Source organism: Lolium perenne, chromosome 7 (genome assembly GCF_019359855.2).
Source record: "Lolium perenne isolate Kyuss_39 chromosome 7, Kyuss_2.0, whole genome shotgun sequence".
NCBI classification, from domain to species: Eukaryota; Viridiplantae; Streptophyta; class Magnoliopsida; order Poales; family Poaceae; genus Lolium; species Lolium perenne.
In genome coordinates, this window is record NC_067250.2 from 263,223,941 (window position 1) to 263,242,145 (window position 18,205).

At 42.7% G+C, this 18,205-nt stretch overlaps 1 protein-coding gene across 1 annotated transcript; it reads left to right on the top strand.

Annotated features, from left to right (window-relative positions):
• Positions 1-8,853: 8,853 nt before the first annotated feature.
• LOC127312966 (uncharacterized) lies at positions 8,854-17,886 on the top strand. Its single transcript, XM_051343514.2, has 9 exons — positions 8,854-9,424; positions 11,064-11,204; positions 11,965-12,369; positions 13,037-13,141; positions 13,417-13,557; positions 14,200-14,403; positions 15,199-15,285; positions 16,356-16,467; positions 17,430-17,886. The coding sequence occupies exons 1-9, from the start codon at positions 8,915-8,917 to the stop codon at positions 17,471-17,473; spliced, it is 1,749 nt and encodes a 582-aa protein (XP_051199474.1). The 5' UTR covers positions 8,854-8,914; the 3' UTR covers positions 17,474-17,886.
• Positions 17,887-18,205: the final 319 nt, after the last annotated feature.

An 18,205-nucleotide genomic window follows, 5' to 3' on the forward strand; every position in this document is an offset into this window, starting at 1 on the left:
ACAATGATAGCACAATGGGGAGAAGACAACCATCTAGCTACTGCTATGGACCCATAGTCCAGGGGTAGACTACTCACACATCATTCCGGAGGCGACCATGGCGGCGTAGAGTCCTCCGGGAGATGATTTCCCTCTCCGGCAGGTGCGGAGGCGATCTCTGGATCCCCGAGATGGGATCGGCGTTGGCGGCGTCTCTGGAAGGTTTTCCGTATCGTGGCTCTCGGTGCATGGGGGTTTCGTCACGGAGGCTTTAAGTAGGCGGAAGGGTAGGTCAAGAGGCGGCACGAGGGGCGGACCATAGGCCGGCGCGGCCGGGGCGGGGCCGCGCCGCCCTATGCTCTGGCTGCCTCGTGGCCCCTCTTCGTTTCGTCTTCGGACTTACGGAAGCTTCGTGGAAAAATAGGCCCACAGGCGTTGATTTCATCCAATTCGAGAATATTTCCTTACTAGGATTTCTGAAACCAAAAACAGCAGAACAAGAATCGGCACTTCGGCATCTTGTTAATAGGTTAGTTCCAGAAAATGCACGAATATGACATAAAGTGTGCATAAAACATGTAGATAACATCAATAATGTGGCATGGAACATAAGAAATTATCGATACGTCGGAGACGTATCAGTCACCCATCCTCCCACTACTCCAGCACTAGCACGCTTAACTTCCAAGTTCCTTTCCCATCCCGCTTCCAAGTGCTTCGCGCGCATGTTGTGATACTAGTATCATATCAATCCTATTAACATGTTGGTCGATGTCACACTTATTTATTATTCGAATTATAAATAATTATTTTAATAAACAAAACTAATGACGTAATAACATGTTGTGGTAATGGTATTATAATTTTAATTTTTTTAAATTTGTATTATAATAGTTTTTAAATTTATTATTTTTTAATATTTTTTTGCCAAACTTGAAAATTTGAAAATCTAAAAATTGGCTAACTTTATGGTTAAGTAATAGTAATCTTTATGCATGATGTAATTATTATTTTTAAAAAAATTAAAAATATAAAATTCCCACGATGATTTTGATATATTACACGTTTTTTTTCGACGTCGTATGCAAAAGTTAATGCGATTTTACCATTTTTCAACCTTTTTTGCAAAAAAATGAAAACTCAAATTTGTTAATTTTCCCTAATAGTAGGTTGCATAACATACAAGAATCTGAAAAGATTTTTATTTTTTGAATTTTCTATCATTTTCTTTTATATTTTACAGTGCTAAAAAAGGCGATCCAGGGGGGTGTGTGTTTGTGCATGGGGAGGCAAAAAAACCCTTTAGTCCCCCTTCGTATTACCAACCGGGACTAAAGGTTTGCCCCATAGACCACCCTTTAGTCCCGGTTCGTAATACGAAGGGGGACTAAAGGGTCCAAACGAACCGGGACTAAAGGGTTTACATGATGAACCGGGACCAATACCCCCCATTGGTCCCGGTTTGGTTCAAAACGGGGACATTTGCTTGGGACGAAAGGCCTCTTTTCCACTAGTGTACGCGCAGAAGGAGGCGGCGGCGAAGAAGAAAAAGGTGAGCCGCGAGAAGCGCCGGGCGGAGTCCGTGGCGAGGAAGGCGGCGAGGAAGGAGGAGGAGAAGAAAAATGGCGCAGGGTCGTCCACCATCATCCTCTCCTCCTCCTCCTTCGAGTGGACTTCGATGCCGGTGTCGGAGACTACTCCGAGCAGCCACTCGTCGGACTATGACTGGGATTCGGAGTAGGATTAGAGTAGTTGAAAATAAAATGTCGAGCAGTATCGTTAAACTTTTAATATATTTCCTATTTTCAATTAAATTTTCGTATTTTGTTTGCTTTATTTTGAAATGAAAACGGTCGAAGTAGCCGTTCGCGCCGCGCGCTGCATAATGGTGCGCCCGGTGGAGGAGCACTTTTTCGCCCGAGCACGCGCAGTAAAATGCCGCTTCCAGCGGGGAACTTTCACCGCAACGCGCGCTATCTGTTTACAGCGCGCTGCAACCTATGTATAGCGCGCGGATATATACCGCGTCTGTTGGAGATGCTCTAATGAGCGAAAATGGGATAATGACACCCGTGTAAAGAAGTAAGAGCACATAGTTGCTTATTGGCGAGAGTACCAAATACTTCATGCCAAACTAAGAGCAACAAATAGAAGAGCATCAATACATACTTCATTCAGCAGAAAAGGCTGTTGCCTACTCCTGCTTTAGATTAGGACTAGTTGGATGCCCGTACGTCTCCTATTTTTCCTTGCAATATGTCAATCTTTTCGTGCAAAAAATCATGTTTGTGAAAGAGACGACCATAGTATATTCTAAAATCTCATAAGATTCCACATCGTTTATATTTCAACAACCGATATAACTAACATACTTTGATGAAATACATACTTGGCTATAGTTATATTTTAGGGATCCGTATATTTTATTAACTAATATCTACTTTTTGATGCTCGTTAGATTTTGTCATGCAATGTTAGGGACATTGTCTTCCACTTCAGTTTCATGGTACTTGAGCAGGTGTATCAAAAAAAAAACTTTGCTTCAAATTATCTTGCACAACAGTACTTATCACCAGCATGAATATTTCATGTGAAAAAATACCGACCAACACCATGTGGACCTCATATCCACCAACCTAAGGCCACCAACACCGTGTGCGCGTTGGAGAGATTCACAACATCAGACTCCTCCACCCTCGGGACAAGTCGCTGAATGGAGCGAGCGCCGAGGAAAGCCAGCGAGGACACCCCGGGCGGGTTGCCCATGTCACGAGCCTCCCCAAGCGGCCAATTGTGGCGTGCACCAGGAGTAGATTGTGGGTGCCCCTTCAAAACCTAGCCTATGGCTAGAGGTGGCCATTGATGGCGCCTTCGTCTAGATCTTCGAGCCCGAGTGGGAGTCGTCATGCTGGCAGGGGATCTCTGACAACAAGGAGCGCTGTCATGTATCCATGACACCCAACGGGCTCTGTGACAACAAGGAGCCCCATAATGTATCCATGTTCTCATGTAAGATGTGCCCATTAATTACTTTCTTTTATGTTGATAGAATTGCAGAAACTATCTCTTGGATGAAAGAGCTATTCATGTGATATTTTCTTGTGCCAAAAGCTTTGTCATCTTAGGAAACAAATTTCAATATTAAAATTTGTAGTAAAAATGATACACTTAGATGTAAATGATGATATGACCTAAATTTAGGATTTTATTACTACCTTGATCCAAATTTATCAAGGCTTAGAGGTGCAAGAATTGTTGTTCGCGGGCTACCCGCAGCTTATTTTCTTCTTAGCCGACAATCGCACATACCAATTCATGACACGGCCTTGTTTTTTTCCCTTTGTGTCATTTGCACCTTCGTTGCTTAGCTCTTTAAAAGGGGTGGAATTCTTGTTCATCGGGTACGAATAACATATGGTCCAATTAAGCAAAATCACATATGGGTTGGCCAGAAAAATCCTAAAGCGTCTTACAGGGCTAGCATGCTAACATAGCAAATCGCAGATGGGCCGGCCCAATGAATAAGAATGGGCCTCATGCACCTCGGCCCAACAAGCCTATTGGGCCTTACTAGGCCCATATATATATATATTACGTATTGGGCTAATGGGCCGACCCACCAACTAAACGGGCCGACAAAGATTACACAGTGCCGGCCCATTAACAAATGGGCCACTAAAGTTATCAATTGATCGGTCAAATAAATGAATTTAGCCGGCCCACTACCTAAAAGGGTTGGCCCAGTTATCCCGCTGACCGGTCAAATATGACATTAGGCCCAGCCCATGTGCTTAATGGGCTGGCCCAGTTATCATGTTGACCGGTCAAACAAAGATATTCAGCCCGGCCCATATGCTTATTGGGCCGGCCCGCTTTGCTTGTTGACCGGTCAAACGAAGACATTCGTCCTAGCCCACATGACTATTGGGCCGACCAAGTTATCATGTTGACCGATTAAACGAGGACATTCGGCCCAGTCCACTTGTTCAGTGGGTCGACCGAGTCATCTTGTTAACCAGTCAAACGAAAGCATTCGACCCTCCCCACGTGCTTAGTGGGTCGACCCATTTAAGTTTTGACCAGTCAATCTTAGAAGTTAGGCCCGACCCACGTACCTAATTGACCAACCCAGTTATATAGTTGACTGGTCAAACGAAGTCAGCTGGCCCGACCTGCAAACTAAATGGGCCGCTCTGCTTAAGGCGCGGCAGGCCTTGTGTGGGCCTTCCATCTACCATGGGGTTTCAGCCGGTTAACGATGTTAACGGACAATTAACGGCGTCTGCCACATGTCAGTTTGCATGACGTCAGCAGTCAACGACCTCTCGAAAACTCTCATGCAACGGTCCGATTTTCTGTGGCTAAAGGTCGCCCAAACGCGACGCACCGAAAAATCTGTGGTAGGCCCTTACCTGACGTAGTATGAACCAGAGAACCCATATCGCCGGGTTAGGCCCATAGACGACAAAAAATGGCCTATACCTAACGAAAATTTGACGTTGTAGATGAGAACTTTTCTTGTAGTGAAATGCAAGAGAACAAGATAGATGCTTACTCTTATAGGAACAATGGACCTCGGGTTCATGATTTCTCTTGATCTTTCTCTCTCAAACAATGGTGGCTATCCAGACACAACATGATAAAAGTACACAAAATGGTCATGCTTTAATGGTTAACTTTAATAGTGGCTAATTGTCCTAAAACACATAGTTGAAAATGAGTACCCATATGAGTGATGTGTTATGCAACATGTCGTGGTATCGTCACGGCATAAGCCATGGGGTGGCTCAAGTCGAGTGGTTCCGGCCTTGGCCTACGGTGGTTTCCGGATGCGGGTATGAGAACGAGCGACACAAACGACGTATCCAGGTTCGGGGCCCTCGTACGAAGGTAAAACTCCTACTCCTGCTCTAGAGTGTATATGATGTGAGACAGTACAATGGTGCTCCTTGAGCTGTATCCGGCTGGGAAGAGGGCTCGAGGTAGACGAAGGCCTCTCTCCCGAGCGGTGCTAAGTGTGAAGTGAGAATGGATCGATCGTCCCCGTGCAAGGGTTGGTAGTGCAACTTATATAGAGCCCGGAACATTACAAAGAAGTCCCTACAACCCATCCGGTTCCGCCGGCTCCGGCTCCTTCGCGCCTTCCTGAGGCATTGTGCCGCCCGACTGTCGGTCCTGTCTTGGCCTTCCTGTCGCGCCTGGCAGGGACAGGACGTGCCAAGGGTGGCGTGACGTAGGCGAATCTAGCCTCCAACCGTAGCATGCGACCACAAGCCTGCGGCGCCCGAGGAAGCTGGACCATGATGGCTTGTCCAGAGGCGGAGCACTGTTGCTCTACAGTGCCCCGTGATCCATGGGATTTGATGTCCTTGGTGAACTTTTCGGACCCGGATGACCTTTCCGCAGTCTTCTCCTGCAAGGTTCACCAGCTCCAAGCCGACTAGGGGAAAAGTAGAACCAAGCCGGATGTGGCATGTAGAAGCCGGCCTTGGCCATGGTTCAATCGACCACGACCAAGCCATCATATACCTGTTTCCAGCCAGCCCACAAGGGGGTCGGGCACGGCTCCAACCGGCTGCTCCTCAGCCGGCCTTTGCCGCGGGCCAGCTGGCCCTGAGCTGTTCCCAGTCTTTTTCCATACCCGGGGTCTTCCCCCGACACAACATGATATTATTGTCATTTCTCCTCCTCATATTTCTCCCCTTATTACCTCTAGACAAAGGATGTTGGTGGTACCGTTTCTATCACTCGATTGTGCCATTGTTGTCACCTGACTACAACCCCTCATCCACGTACATCATACTTATTTATGTAAAAATACATTACACCGATATGACAAAGGCTTTGTTTGTTGCGCACATACACATCTCTCTCATCAACCTACACTTAGTGCTGTCAAACACCTCGTGATGTGTGAAGATAAGGCAATACCCCGATGCTTATGTGAGGTATAATAACAAACAAATGCATAGATATCATAAACATGCTTTCAAAGTATTACAAACTATCAAGTCCCAACATAATGATATATGCATAATATATATCATCTCAACCACAATATCCACCATAGAAATTACATAGGTAGCACCGTAATCATGTAGGGATAGAAAAATGATCATACATAGAGAGATTGGATCAAGTTACTACCACAAACCCCAAGTCTAGGGGGTGGACTACTTTCCACTCATGGTGGAGAGCGGCTAGGAGGCGTTGGTAAATGACAAGAGGCGGACGAAGGCGATTTTGGCAGCGGTCCCTTTCTAATCTTCCGCCGACGATGAACTGCAGACTCTTTGTTTCAATGTTTCTACCTATGCCTTCACAGTTCGCACATCATGAGATCGCGATAGAAACCCCTTTTATATATGGTTATAGGTCAATACGAGTATGTGGGCACGAGAATCAATGGCATCGGAGCCACGCTGGCCAAATTGAGGGTGGTTGCACATCGGGGGTATCTACCCGCACCACACCTCTCTTTTGGCCTTCTCGCCAGCCGAAATGAGGTACGGGTGTTGACTTATTTTTCGATGAAATAATGATGTAGAAAAATCCTAGGTCCTTTTGAGTTTTTTTAAGGTCCCCGAAAGTCAAAAATACGAAAACAAGATTTTTCTACCCTACAAGGTTATAATACAATTAAAGGGATTTTATTGGAAAATCTCCATAATCATTCTAAATCATGATTATAACCACTTATATGAATCAACAATGATGGAATATGGCATAATAAACCACAAATAACATGTACGCACTTTACATGCATCACCATGTCACGACATGATGTGAGATGCAAACAGGTATACGAATGTCATATTCAGATTCAATGCACTTTCAGACAATTTTTCATTTATAAAACATTTGCAGTTGAGTTAATATTCAAATTCTACTTTAGATTTAAAAATTGAAAGTTGAAATATAATTCAAAAATGGGTTTTAAAAATATCAAGGACCTGAGCGGAGGAAGCAGATATAAACTGGACCCTAAGTTGGTTTTACAAATTTCAGGGGTGATCGAGAAAAGCTAATGTTGATCTCGACTAGAGGTTGATAACACAGAAAACAACACGTTAAGAGAGAAAAGCTGCATCCAATTTGGATCTAAGGAGATACTCACCGGGATGGGATCTAGCCAGAAAGGCTGACGAAGGGTCCCAACGCCGCGTTGGACGCCATGCAGACAAAACTTAGAAGAAGTCAACGGTGGTCGACCGTTGATGGAATTAGGCGGAGGAGGGTGCCTGGAGGTTGTTGAAGAAGCCTACGCGACTCGCCTCGTTGTGGGGAACCAGATAGTAGCAGCGCAGGGTCCTTGCGGTCACCGGAGTGTTGCTGGCCATAGTGGGAGGAATACGAAGGAGCGGCTCTTAAGACCGAGGAGAGCACTAGGAGCACGTAGCCATGCCCAGAATTAGAGTTGGGAGGCACAGAGCCGCTGGAAATGAAGAAGGAGATGAAAAAGATGACCGCGTAGTCGACTACGAGAGCCTAGGGCTCGATTACATTGTTGAAGAGGAAGATGACGTCGAGGCGAAGCTCCTGGTTGCCTTGGATAGACGACCACAATTTTGTGATGACGACATCATGAGGTGTAGAAAAAGGGGAGAGGAGTGGCGATGTGAGAAGGGGAACATGGGCAACTAGGGTTTCCGCGCGGTGTCTCCAGGTACTTGTAGAATAGGGGGAAGGGGAGGCCGCCAGATCGGCATAACGCTCACTGATTTTCCCGATTTGGGGCCAAGGATGATGATGGGGACGAGGAGGAAGAAAAGGTACCCTAGGGGAATACCGTTTCGGGAGGAGATGGACCAGACTTGAGCTGGGCTGGAAGTGAGAAAGGTTAGATGGAGAAGGAATAGCCCCCCGGGAAAAAAGAGAATGTTGGGCTGGGTTAGCACGGGCGAGAAGTGGTTGTGGGTCTTTTTCTTTCAATTTTCTGTTGTCTTGTCTTTTTTTTGGCAAAATCTTATAGGAGAAAATAGGGTTTTTGGTGAATATTTTAGTTTTAGGAGAAAATAAATCCAAAACTTTGAAAGCGTTAGGTTTGATTTGAAAAAGAAGTTTGCCGGGAAATAAAGGTTTTCTTTTGGTGTTGTTTAAAATAGGAAGAAGGGTGGATGGTTTCATAAAACCCGTAATAAGGTTTAGAAAATTTATTTACAGGTTTAAGAAAAACATGCAAGGTATTATTTGCATGAGGATGTGATCACAACGACACCGAAAAACAAGACACCGAAAAACAAGCAACGAGAAAAGCTACCATATTCGGTTTTCTTGGTCGTTACAGCAGTGATTTCACTTTTGCTCGTTGGTTGTTGTCTTCTGTGGCAATGCAGCTATTCAGGACGAATTGGTGAACCTGAAGCAGGTATTGTGGTTTGGAGGTTGTACATCTGGTGTTCTTCCCCGACCTCATCGGCACGACGCATCAAATCCAAATCTAGTCTAGCACATGAACAATCTTCGGCTAATAAGTCACATTGATATGTGCCTGTTTTCGAGAAACTAAGTCTGATAGACATATCCAATAGGTATTGAGATTAACGAAATCATCACATACGAACCGCTATCGACGAGAACGTCTTCTCTTACATAACTTCATTATTATGCAATGTTTCAGTTTCAGGAGATCTTATTATATCCTGGCCTCTGTTTGTTTTACGAGTAGTTGCCATATGTTCTTCTTGTATTGTAAATTTTTTGTTGATTAATAATGAATTACTCTCAAAGAGAAAACAGTGGATCTGTATGCTGGCCCCACCGGTCAGAGATTCTGTCTTCCACGCCTAGCCCAGAATTGGCCCAGTCACATGAAAAAAAAGCGAGCAAAATTAATTTTACGCGAGCGGCTCGCCCATCATTCCTTTCCCCGTCCCCACCTTTCCTTCTCAGATCTCCCCACCCGCTTCTCCCTCCCTCGCTCGCTCGCGCTGCAATGGCCGACGAGCCCCTCGACGCGTCGCCGCCGCCCGCGACCCCCGCCGCGGCGGAGGCCAGCGCCCCCGCGCCCGCCACCGCCCCCGCAGCGGCAACCGCATCCCCGGTCCTCCGGCCCCGCCGGGAGTCGTTCGAGCACGGGCTCCTGCCGATCCCCAAGCTGGTCTTCCCGGAGGGCACGCTCACGCAGACCCTAACGCAGCTGAAGGCCAAGCTCGCTGCGCCGGGGGCCGGGCGCGTGGGCGCCGCGGCGCTCGCCGAGGCGCTGCAGATCCCCGCCGACCAGGCCGCGCTGGCGCTCGGGACGCTCGCCACGGTGCTCCCCGCCGCCGACGACCCCGCCGAGGGCTCCTACGAGGCCGACCTCCGCGACGTGCTCCTCTTCCTCTACATCCAGTCCTACAAGCGCCTCGTGCCGCGCGCGCACAAGGACTCGCCATCCGTCACCGACGTCTGGCCCTCCACCTCCGCCTTCGACGGGTACCTCTCCGCGCTCTCCCCGATCCAGGTCAGGCCCCGATCGATCATCAATTCCTGCCTACCGCTACTCCGTGGCATCTCTCTCTCTCTCTCGTTATGATGCGTGTGTGTTCGATTGGGATTTGATTTCGATTTCTTCAATATTAAGAAATAATAACACATACCGAATTACCGATATGTCCATTGCTGAATAACGAACCTGTGCCAAAAGCCTTCGTCCAAATCGATGATTTCTAATCTGTTGTAAATTTCATTTCACACGACATGCATTTGGAGCAGCAATAAATGTGTTGAACTGCCTTATGGTTATTCACTTCTCTGTCATAAAAAGGAATAGTACATTGTCATGTCATAAGAGCATAGGCAGTTCCATTTTTGTGCACTGTATGGTATTGGTGAATGGTGATGTACTCATACTTCTAGCCACCATGGTTTGTAGCTGCTGGGAGTTTGTGGCCAATGGGGTGTTTGATGATTATGACAGTGATCAGGTTGATTGGTAGTTACTCCCCCCGCTCACTATTATAAGATGTTCTAGGTTTTTTCGAAAATGCATGTATGTAGATGTGTTTGTAGGTTCACTCCTCTCGGTCCGTATCTAGTCCACATTGAAATATCTACAACATCTTAATAGTGAACGCAGGGAGTATATTGGAGCTGTGATATTCCTTTTACAATATGAGATTTTCTCTTTGTTCTTGATTCACGCAGTGTTGCGGCATTTGGCTGGTAATGTAGTACTTCAAAATGTGCCTTTCCCAACCGCAGCTTTACACCACCTCACTTTCTGTTATATTCCGCTATTAATCTCTCTCTGTAGAAGGCCATTTTGCGTGTTTTTCTTGGGAGCTAAGCACAAATACGGGGATGCGGACATGGGGATACGGACACTCGATACAATTTTTTTTCATAAATAACCATATAGGGATAAAACGAGTACCTATAAATAAGTAAAAAAAATGCAGCATGTGATGAAGACAAAAATATGATTTTGAGATATGACATCAAAGTAGTATCCCAGGTGTTGCGTCCCTAACCAGCAGATAAAACACATCATATGCCAGTGCCTTATATGCTATTCGTACATAGCTAGCACTAACACAAGAAGATCCTGGCAGCAGCCCGGTCGTGGCTGTCATCGCCTCTTCTCCAGGTGCAGGGTGTCAGGTGGCTGCTAGAGGTAGCTCTACTCGTATCATGTGTCTTGAGTGCAGCGGAAGTGCTTCATGTGTCCCAGCCGTATCTTCCAAGTATCTCACTCGTATCACATTATTTAAAATTGAAAAAGAGGGAATACTGGGGGATATACCAATCCCTGTGTCCTAAACGGCCACATGACTGAGTTTGCTGTATCAGTACTTCAGAGCTCACTAGGTCCTCTGAAATGCTGTTTACATGCATCATTTTATCCTCCACTCCAAGTATCTAATAATTATTTACTGTCCAGTTCAGAGTTTATAGGAACTTTTTCAATGATAGTGAGTTATGCAAGCATGGGCTTCTCCTACTGTGCTCCTTCTCTGTGATTACCAGTCTGCTACAATTCTACTTGTTCTTCCGATGCCATTACATATGAATTACAACCTGCATGCCTTCTGCCTAGCCGGATACCCACAATCTCTTGTTATTTGTCAAGCAGATATTTATTTTTGTATCCCATTTTGCAGCTTGTACGCAGTAATAGCCGTCGGTTTATGCCTTCGCAAGCAGACGAAGAAGCCCATCAGTTATCTTATTTACAGAAGCATATGGCCAACATTTTAACTCTTTTGGCAGATTCTGTTGATGGAGAGGGTGATGAATCTATGGTTAGTATCAATTAACCTATCAATATTTTTCCTTCAAGAAATTTTAGCAATATTTTATTTGGCAGTCGATTACTTTTGTTCGCTGTCAATAACATTAATGTACTTTGATTAAGTGATTAGTTCCCCTGCTTGAAGATCATTTTGTAAATTCAACGCTGTAACTTCAGATGCTAAGTGTGTGTAGGAGATGCAGGGCACGATTCTGATTAGATAATAGTTTGTTAGCTGGCAATAATACTGGTACTCGAATAAAAAAAATGCAGAAGCTACTTTATCTAACTCCAGTCCAGTGCCCATGGCTCGAAATCAATGAAAGAATGCAAGCAGTGCATGCACGCCAAAGGCTGAAAGCTCATCAAACAAATAAAGGAACTGCCAGGATCACAATTGTATGGTTAATACATGTAAGGATGAAGTAAACAAGATATTCGTATTCCTATGGGCAGTTGAGGATAAGGTAGCATCTGGTTGGTGGTTCTGGGAAGCACATACGTTGGAATATATTTGTGGATTACTATGCAAAATGAAATGCCAGATAGATTGGATCTTAGATTGAAGGAAGAACAGAGCGAGTTCATCTTCTCTGAAATACAAAATATCTTGATGTACTACATCATCCATGGTTGTGTACTATTGCAGAACAAAATTATCCACATTACTGTCACCTAAAAATGACGCATTGCTATATGATACTCTTACTATGGAAACTCCCTAGAATATAGTAGACACTTAACTGTCATTTGTTTTGCACTATATGCAGGTACTGACAATGGAGACCTTTGAGCACCTTGGATTTTTATTGCAGTTCTCCGAAGGGACTCCTTTAAGCCAAGCAGCACCATTTTTTGCGAATTCTGATCCAGACATGCCTGCTGCTCCTGTACCGGCTACTCAGGTTCATGATTGGATTCTACAGAATATAGCTTCTTCCTTGGAATATACTGCAGAAAAATCCACAACTAAGGAAAACAGCCAGCAGAATGTATCTGATCCTGATGTGACAATGGCTGATGCTGGCACAAATACAAGAATTCAGAGCAGCACACCAACTGGTGCTTCGGTGCAAAACAGTCCTGGATACTACCGAAATACATCTTTTGTGGAGGCTATCTCCAAAACTTCTGTTGTCAAACAAGGATCTGATATTAAGGGGCATTCAATAAAGGTATTGCTTGTATTAGTTTTACTCGTACTGGACAATTAATATCAAGGGGAACTAAAGATTATTTTGCTCTGTGATTCATATCTCTGTTGCAGTTTCAAGTAATATGAAGTGTCTATTTAAGTACTCCCTCCGATCCATATTACTTGATGCTGAAATGGATGTATCTACAACTAAAATGTGTCTAGATATGAAAAGTGCTTTTGGCTCCTGAGCTCCGGTGCTCTCGTCATTTTTTTAAAAAATTAAAAGAAATATTTATAAGTTATCAAAAAATTTGAAAATAATTCTGGAGATTGTCAGTGATACATGTCACAATCATGAAAAATCTCAACCCAAAATTCTTTTTATTTTGTGCTAGAAAAAAAATAACAAAATCTGATATGTTTTTGGAGATTTGAATATGACTAGTCAGATCTGCACTTTTTTTTATTTATTTTTGTGTAGTTTAAGATATAAAGTATTTGAAATTTATATTTTACTCGTTTGTGGAATACATTATTAGCTATATGCAGATTTTTTCTCAGATTTTTTTGAAACTCAAAAATATAATTTTTTATTTATTTGAAAAACGAGATTAGCGTCAAGTAATATGAATCGGAGGGAGTAGTAGAATTCCAAGCTGAGTTTTACGAGCCTTCCTTTAATAACAGTAACTGCTTTTATGTAGGTTTTGAACTGCCATGATTCTGTTATCTATATTCTAGCCCCTCTTAAATATGCTACCGTCTATGGATGCTCTGACACAACAGTTGTTCTTGGTGCTATTGGTAAGGTATGTACGCAATGCAATTTTACTATCCATATTTCTATTTGAATGCATCAGGCAACACAATGTAGTCCCTAAGATTATTGTTTTTAGTATTGAAATGCATAATCTATCAATATTGATTTGTTCTTTATCATGCACATACTCGTTCCGTCCCCAAATATTAGACGTTTTGGCAGTTGAGTCTGAACTGCCAAAACATCTTATATCAAGGAACTGTGTTAGTAGCAATTAGTATCTTTCACTTACCTAGTTCACCTAATATTGTTTCATGCTGTCAGGTGGTAAAAGTTGAGCATTGTGAACGTGTGCAAATAATTGCGGCTTCTAAGAGAATTTGTATTGCCAATTGTCGCGAGTGCATCTTCTACTTGGGAGTAAATCACCAACCACTTATTGTTGGGGACAACCATAAGTTACAAGTGAGTATATGCTAATCTGATAATTTTCTTATCATGTGCACTACCATATAGACACATACTGTTGTTAAAAACGACAAAAACTGTATGAACAATTGGAATGCACACTTAGTAGGCACCTAGATGTATATACGAGACACAGGATGATACTTCCTCCATTCCAGCGGATTGGAATCTAAGCAAAGAGGCATCCTTTGAAGCATTTATCGAATGTAGAAGACTAAATTTATCATGCTACTACCTCCGTTCCAATGAATAAGGCTTATATTCTTTTTGAAAAGTCAAACTATGTAAAATTTGACCAAGTTTTATGTGAAAATCATTAACTTGTATAATATAAAATCAACGTCGTTAGATACATCATGAAGTATATTTCGTAATGATATCTATATATTATTATAGTTCACAGTTCGTCCTAAAAATTTGGTCAAACTTAGCTTGACTTTTTCGACAAAAATATACGCCTTCTTCAATGGAACAGTGGGAGTATGTTAAAACAGAAAAAGTTGACAAGGGACCTGTTTTATTTGATATGTTGAATTCAATTGCACTGACATACAAAAAAGTCCCTGTGCTTCAAAAGCATGATAGTTATATACAGTAATTTTTTTTGACTTCAATTTTCTTTACCTTCTGTTTTAACAGGTTGCTCCATTTAATACTTATTATCCACAACTGGGGGAGCATTTGGCACAAGTTGGTGTGGACGCAAACATCAACAAGTGGGACCAACCTTTTGTTCTGGGAGTTGTTGATCCACATGATTCATTATCTCACCCTGCAGGGGTTTCTGATGTCCAAGCTGAGTCTGCCACTCGTCTAGATCCTGATCTATTCACAAACTTCTTGGTATGGAAACTGCAAGTTGTTCTCCTAGATAATCGCTGAACAAATAAATATATACTAATGTATTGAATGAAAATATTTTGGTTGTTTTGCGGAGCAGTTCTCAGTTCTTAATTTATTGGTGTATGGCAATTAATGTGATTTGACCTTATTATTTATTTTTCTTGCAGTCGTCTTGTCCATGCCAGCTGTAGTAGTAAACTAGTAACTGAGAAGTCATTTTGCCATACTTCTCAGTTGGAACTACTCCCTCCGTTCCTTAGCTTAGGGCGTATAATTTTTTCCCTTTTTTGGTCACAGCTTAAGGCGCGCATGGCGTGGAAATGGCAACTTGTCAAATCTGCCCCTCACTCGGCCTGGAAACAAGGAGGCAACGCGGGCCGTGATTGGGTGCCATGACTGTAATTATCGTTGGTTGGTTGTGCGTGGCTGGCCTTGAATTTAGGAGGTGCATGCAAGGAATCAGCGAGAGGGATATTAACCGTGCTAGCTATTTAATAGGGGCAGGACCGGCCGAAAATTAATCTGCTTGCCTCTCCTTAATCGACGTGCTGAAACATTTACGCCCTAATCTAAGAAACGGAGGGAGTAGTTGGCAAGATCAAAGAATCTAATGCTAAAGCTTGATATGCTATTGGAGGTCCACAATGTTAATCTTTCTATGGTTTCTGACCAGTCAAATATAGTTTTTATTGGTTGTGCTGCAGTGATGTTAGAACTCAGCATGCGATGCATCTTACACTTGTTTATTACTTTCCTGTGTATACTTATTTGACTCTGGCTAATACCCTTCTGCAGATTCCCAGTTGGTTCGAGGCAGAAGGCCTTACCAAATACAATCCATTTACATTACCTGAAGTTTATTGGGTATCACAGAGGAAAAAGGTATATAAGCAATCCAAATTTGTTTTGCATATTTACTTGCTACAATTTAGGATGATTATCTTTGACAGACTTTGTGCACAATTGAGGGATTAGATTAAAGCAGGCATATGTTGTTTATTATATTTAACAGCATTTGTTGCATGAAAACGTGGTGCTGGAGTATTGCTGGAGCAGGAAGGATCTATAGTTACTGTAGGAATCAGTCTGGATTACCCTGAATTTTTGTGCTTCGGTCACTTAGCTCCCTGTACTAAAAAGCTAGCCAGCTATTCTAGCCTTCTGAAGCTTGGCATTTCGGACAAATATTCCCCCTTTTAAATTGAGGATAGGTTCGGCCACTAAAAGACTACAACTGCCAGACACATCATCGTTGGTGGTTTGGTGCCATTGGTCAGTTGTCTCCTAACAACTGGCCAGTCATAAAATTATTCACCCCGATTCTCTAACTCTTTGAACCCACGACATACGTAAGTGGCCAGAAGCTAAAGTCCATCATGGAATCCTTTACTCTTAGAGAAGTCTGAAAACAAATCTGAATTTTAAAATCGTTTTGGATTGAACACTGGACTTCCGTTTGAAAACATGTATTTAGTATAACAACAAGGCTTGCATAGTTCATGCCACCTATGTCACTCCACGCAATAGTGAGGCAAACCAGCCTAGGGGGTTATTTTCTCTGATTTGGAGCTGTAGGGGCTAAAACCTCTGTTTTGTAGACTATGGGGTTAAGTAGCCGGAGCATCGATATTAAGATAGTTCATAACATCTTGGACTTCTTGATGTACATTTGTAATGATATTTTTTTTTTCAAACTACTGTCTTTTTCTTGACAACCAATGTTATTTAAATTGTTATTCAGATAGCACAATGAGTTGAAAACTTGAAATGAATATGTACTTTCTGGTAGGGTTATGTGGTGCAATGTTGTTGGGCACAGTGTGATTAGTTCTCTCTTTTGTTAGTGGCTGCTGCTCATTGTGTGACAACATATACTAACATGAATGAATCTATTTCACATATTCTGATTTCTTATATTTTTTTGAATTTGGCTTCTTGTCAAACATCTTCAGAAAGATTCCCTGGAAGATATACAAAAGAATATCCGGGAACTGGAGCTTGATGATAACCGTAAAAAGGAATTGGCATGTGCCCTTCATGCTCAATTCAAGGACTGGCTATATGGTAAATTATTCCTCTATTGATATTACTGTGATGATATTAATGCGATGATGGGAGTAATGATTGAATGTTTGGTTTCTTCCGTACTTTGTCTCTATCAGTTTAGACTTAACATCTCCTTTTGAAGTTTGGCAGTTCTTTTAGTCCATGATACTCTCATTTGCTTCTCATGGTTATCCATGAGAACTTGATTCTTGTGAAATACTTGCTCCAGTTAGCGGTAACTGAGCAACTATCTTACATTGTGCATTATGGTGGCTACTTTTGTCTCGAAGCTAGAAAATGCACTACTGCCTTTGCGGGAGCTATCGCTATTGGTTCCTTAGTAATGTGTTTGGAACTGTTCATAATGGAGACATGTAGTCATATTGATTCTTCTGTTACTATTCAACCGACTCTAACCACTTTCTAAATAATCGATGCTATTACTGATAAACTGGAAATATAAATGGTACTGGAGCCTTGCTAGGATTCAGGATTAGTCTAGTCAAGTTCGGAATTTGGAAGACTTGGGTAGGACTATGATTAATGCAGTTGCTTGGCATGTTCAGAGGCTTAATTGCTTTGTTCAGCTATCTTGAACCGAAGCAAACATTAAAATGTTTAATACTTCTACATGATAAGAATGTGCTTGATGTTGGTGGGCCATTTTATCTGACTGGATTTCAGTTGAGTACTCCCAGAATCGGTGAAAACTTAACCGAATAAACTTGTACTACCTCTGTCCATAAAAGGATGTCGCAAATTTGTCTAAATTTAGATGTATCTCCGACATCTTTTCATGGATGGAGGGAGTATTATTTGTTACTGAAGTAGCAAATTGAACTATATGGTTACTCTTTGGATTACCTGGTTGTTATGCATTCAGCTTCCACCATCACTCTTTTTCACTGCAAAAATAGCTTCCTTTGATCCTGAAATGAACTGTTTGAATGACAATTGGATGTGTTCAATCTCGTGTCCAGCTTCAGGAAATATCCGCCAGCTTTACTGTTTGCAAGGCGAATAAGCATATATAATCTCCATCCAAGTGCTTGCGCACACCTTCGAAGATTGTGCATCCTTTGCGTGGTCCCCGTCAATTGTTCAACCATGTGCTGCAGTGTCCACACTAACTTCTCGTCGACTGAGCTGATTCAACCTGATGTTCCAGCCTGTAGTGGTTGTCAATGTAAAAGAAATAATGTACTGCCGATTTTTGCCAATTAATTTTGATCGGCCTTCCGTTTTGTTTGTTGTGGTTGGTGCGAAAATCCAAATGGGTGTGTGGTAGTTTCATATTTGTGTCGACTGACATACGACAATGATTAGGAATTCTTTAGCAAAAAATAAACATTTTTGCTCATCAGCTTGGCTCTTTTCTATTTGTATACTGTAAATGCTATTGGTGTATTTGGCAGTGGTACCCAGACGTGTTCAACATGCCTGTTTGCTGTGTATGTACCTGCTACCAATTATATGCGGTGGGTATACATTTAGACTACCAATGCTTTTGACAGTTAAAATCGATATGAAATACTCTGTAGACAGAATAGTTGGCATTAACATATCCACGTGCCATCCTCTGAGTTAGAATGATGTTGCTCAGTTGCATAGCTTGTGCACCGTGTCCTATTTAAATGACCACAATACCAACGATCATCCATACGTGACCTTGCCAAAGTAGCAAAGTAGGGGGAAAACCAATCTCTTTCCTCTCGTAAAATTGGAACTGACAAGATGGAGCAGATCTTAGGAGCGA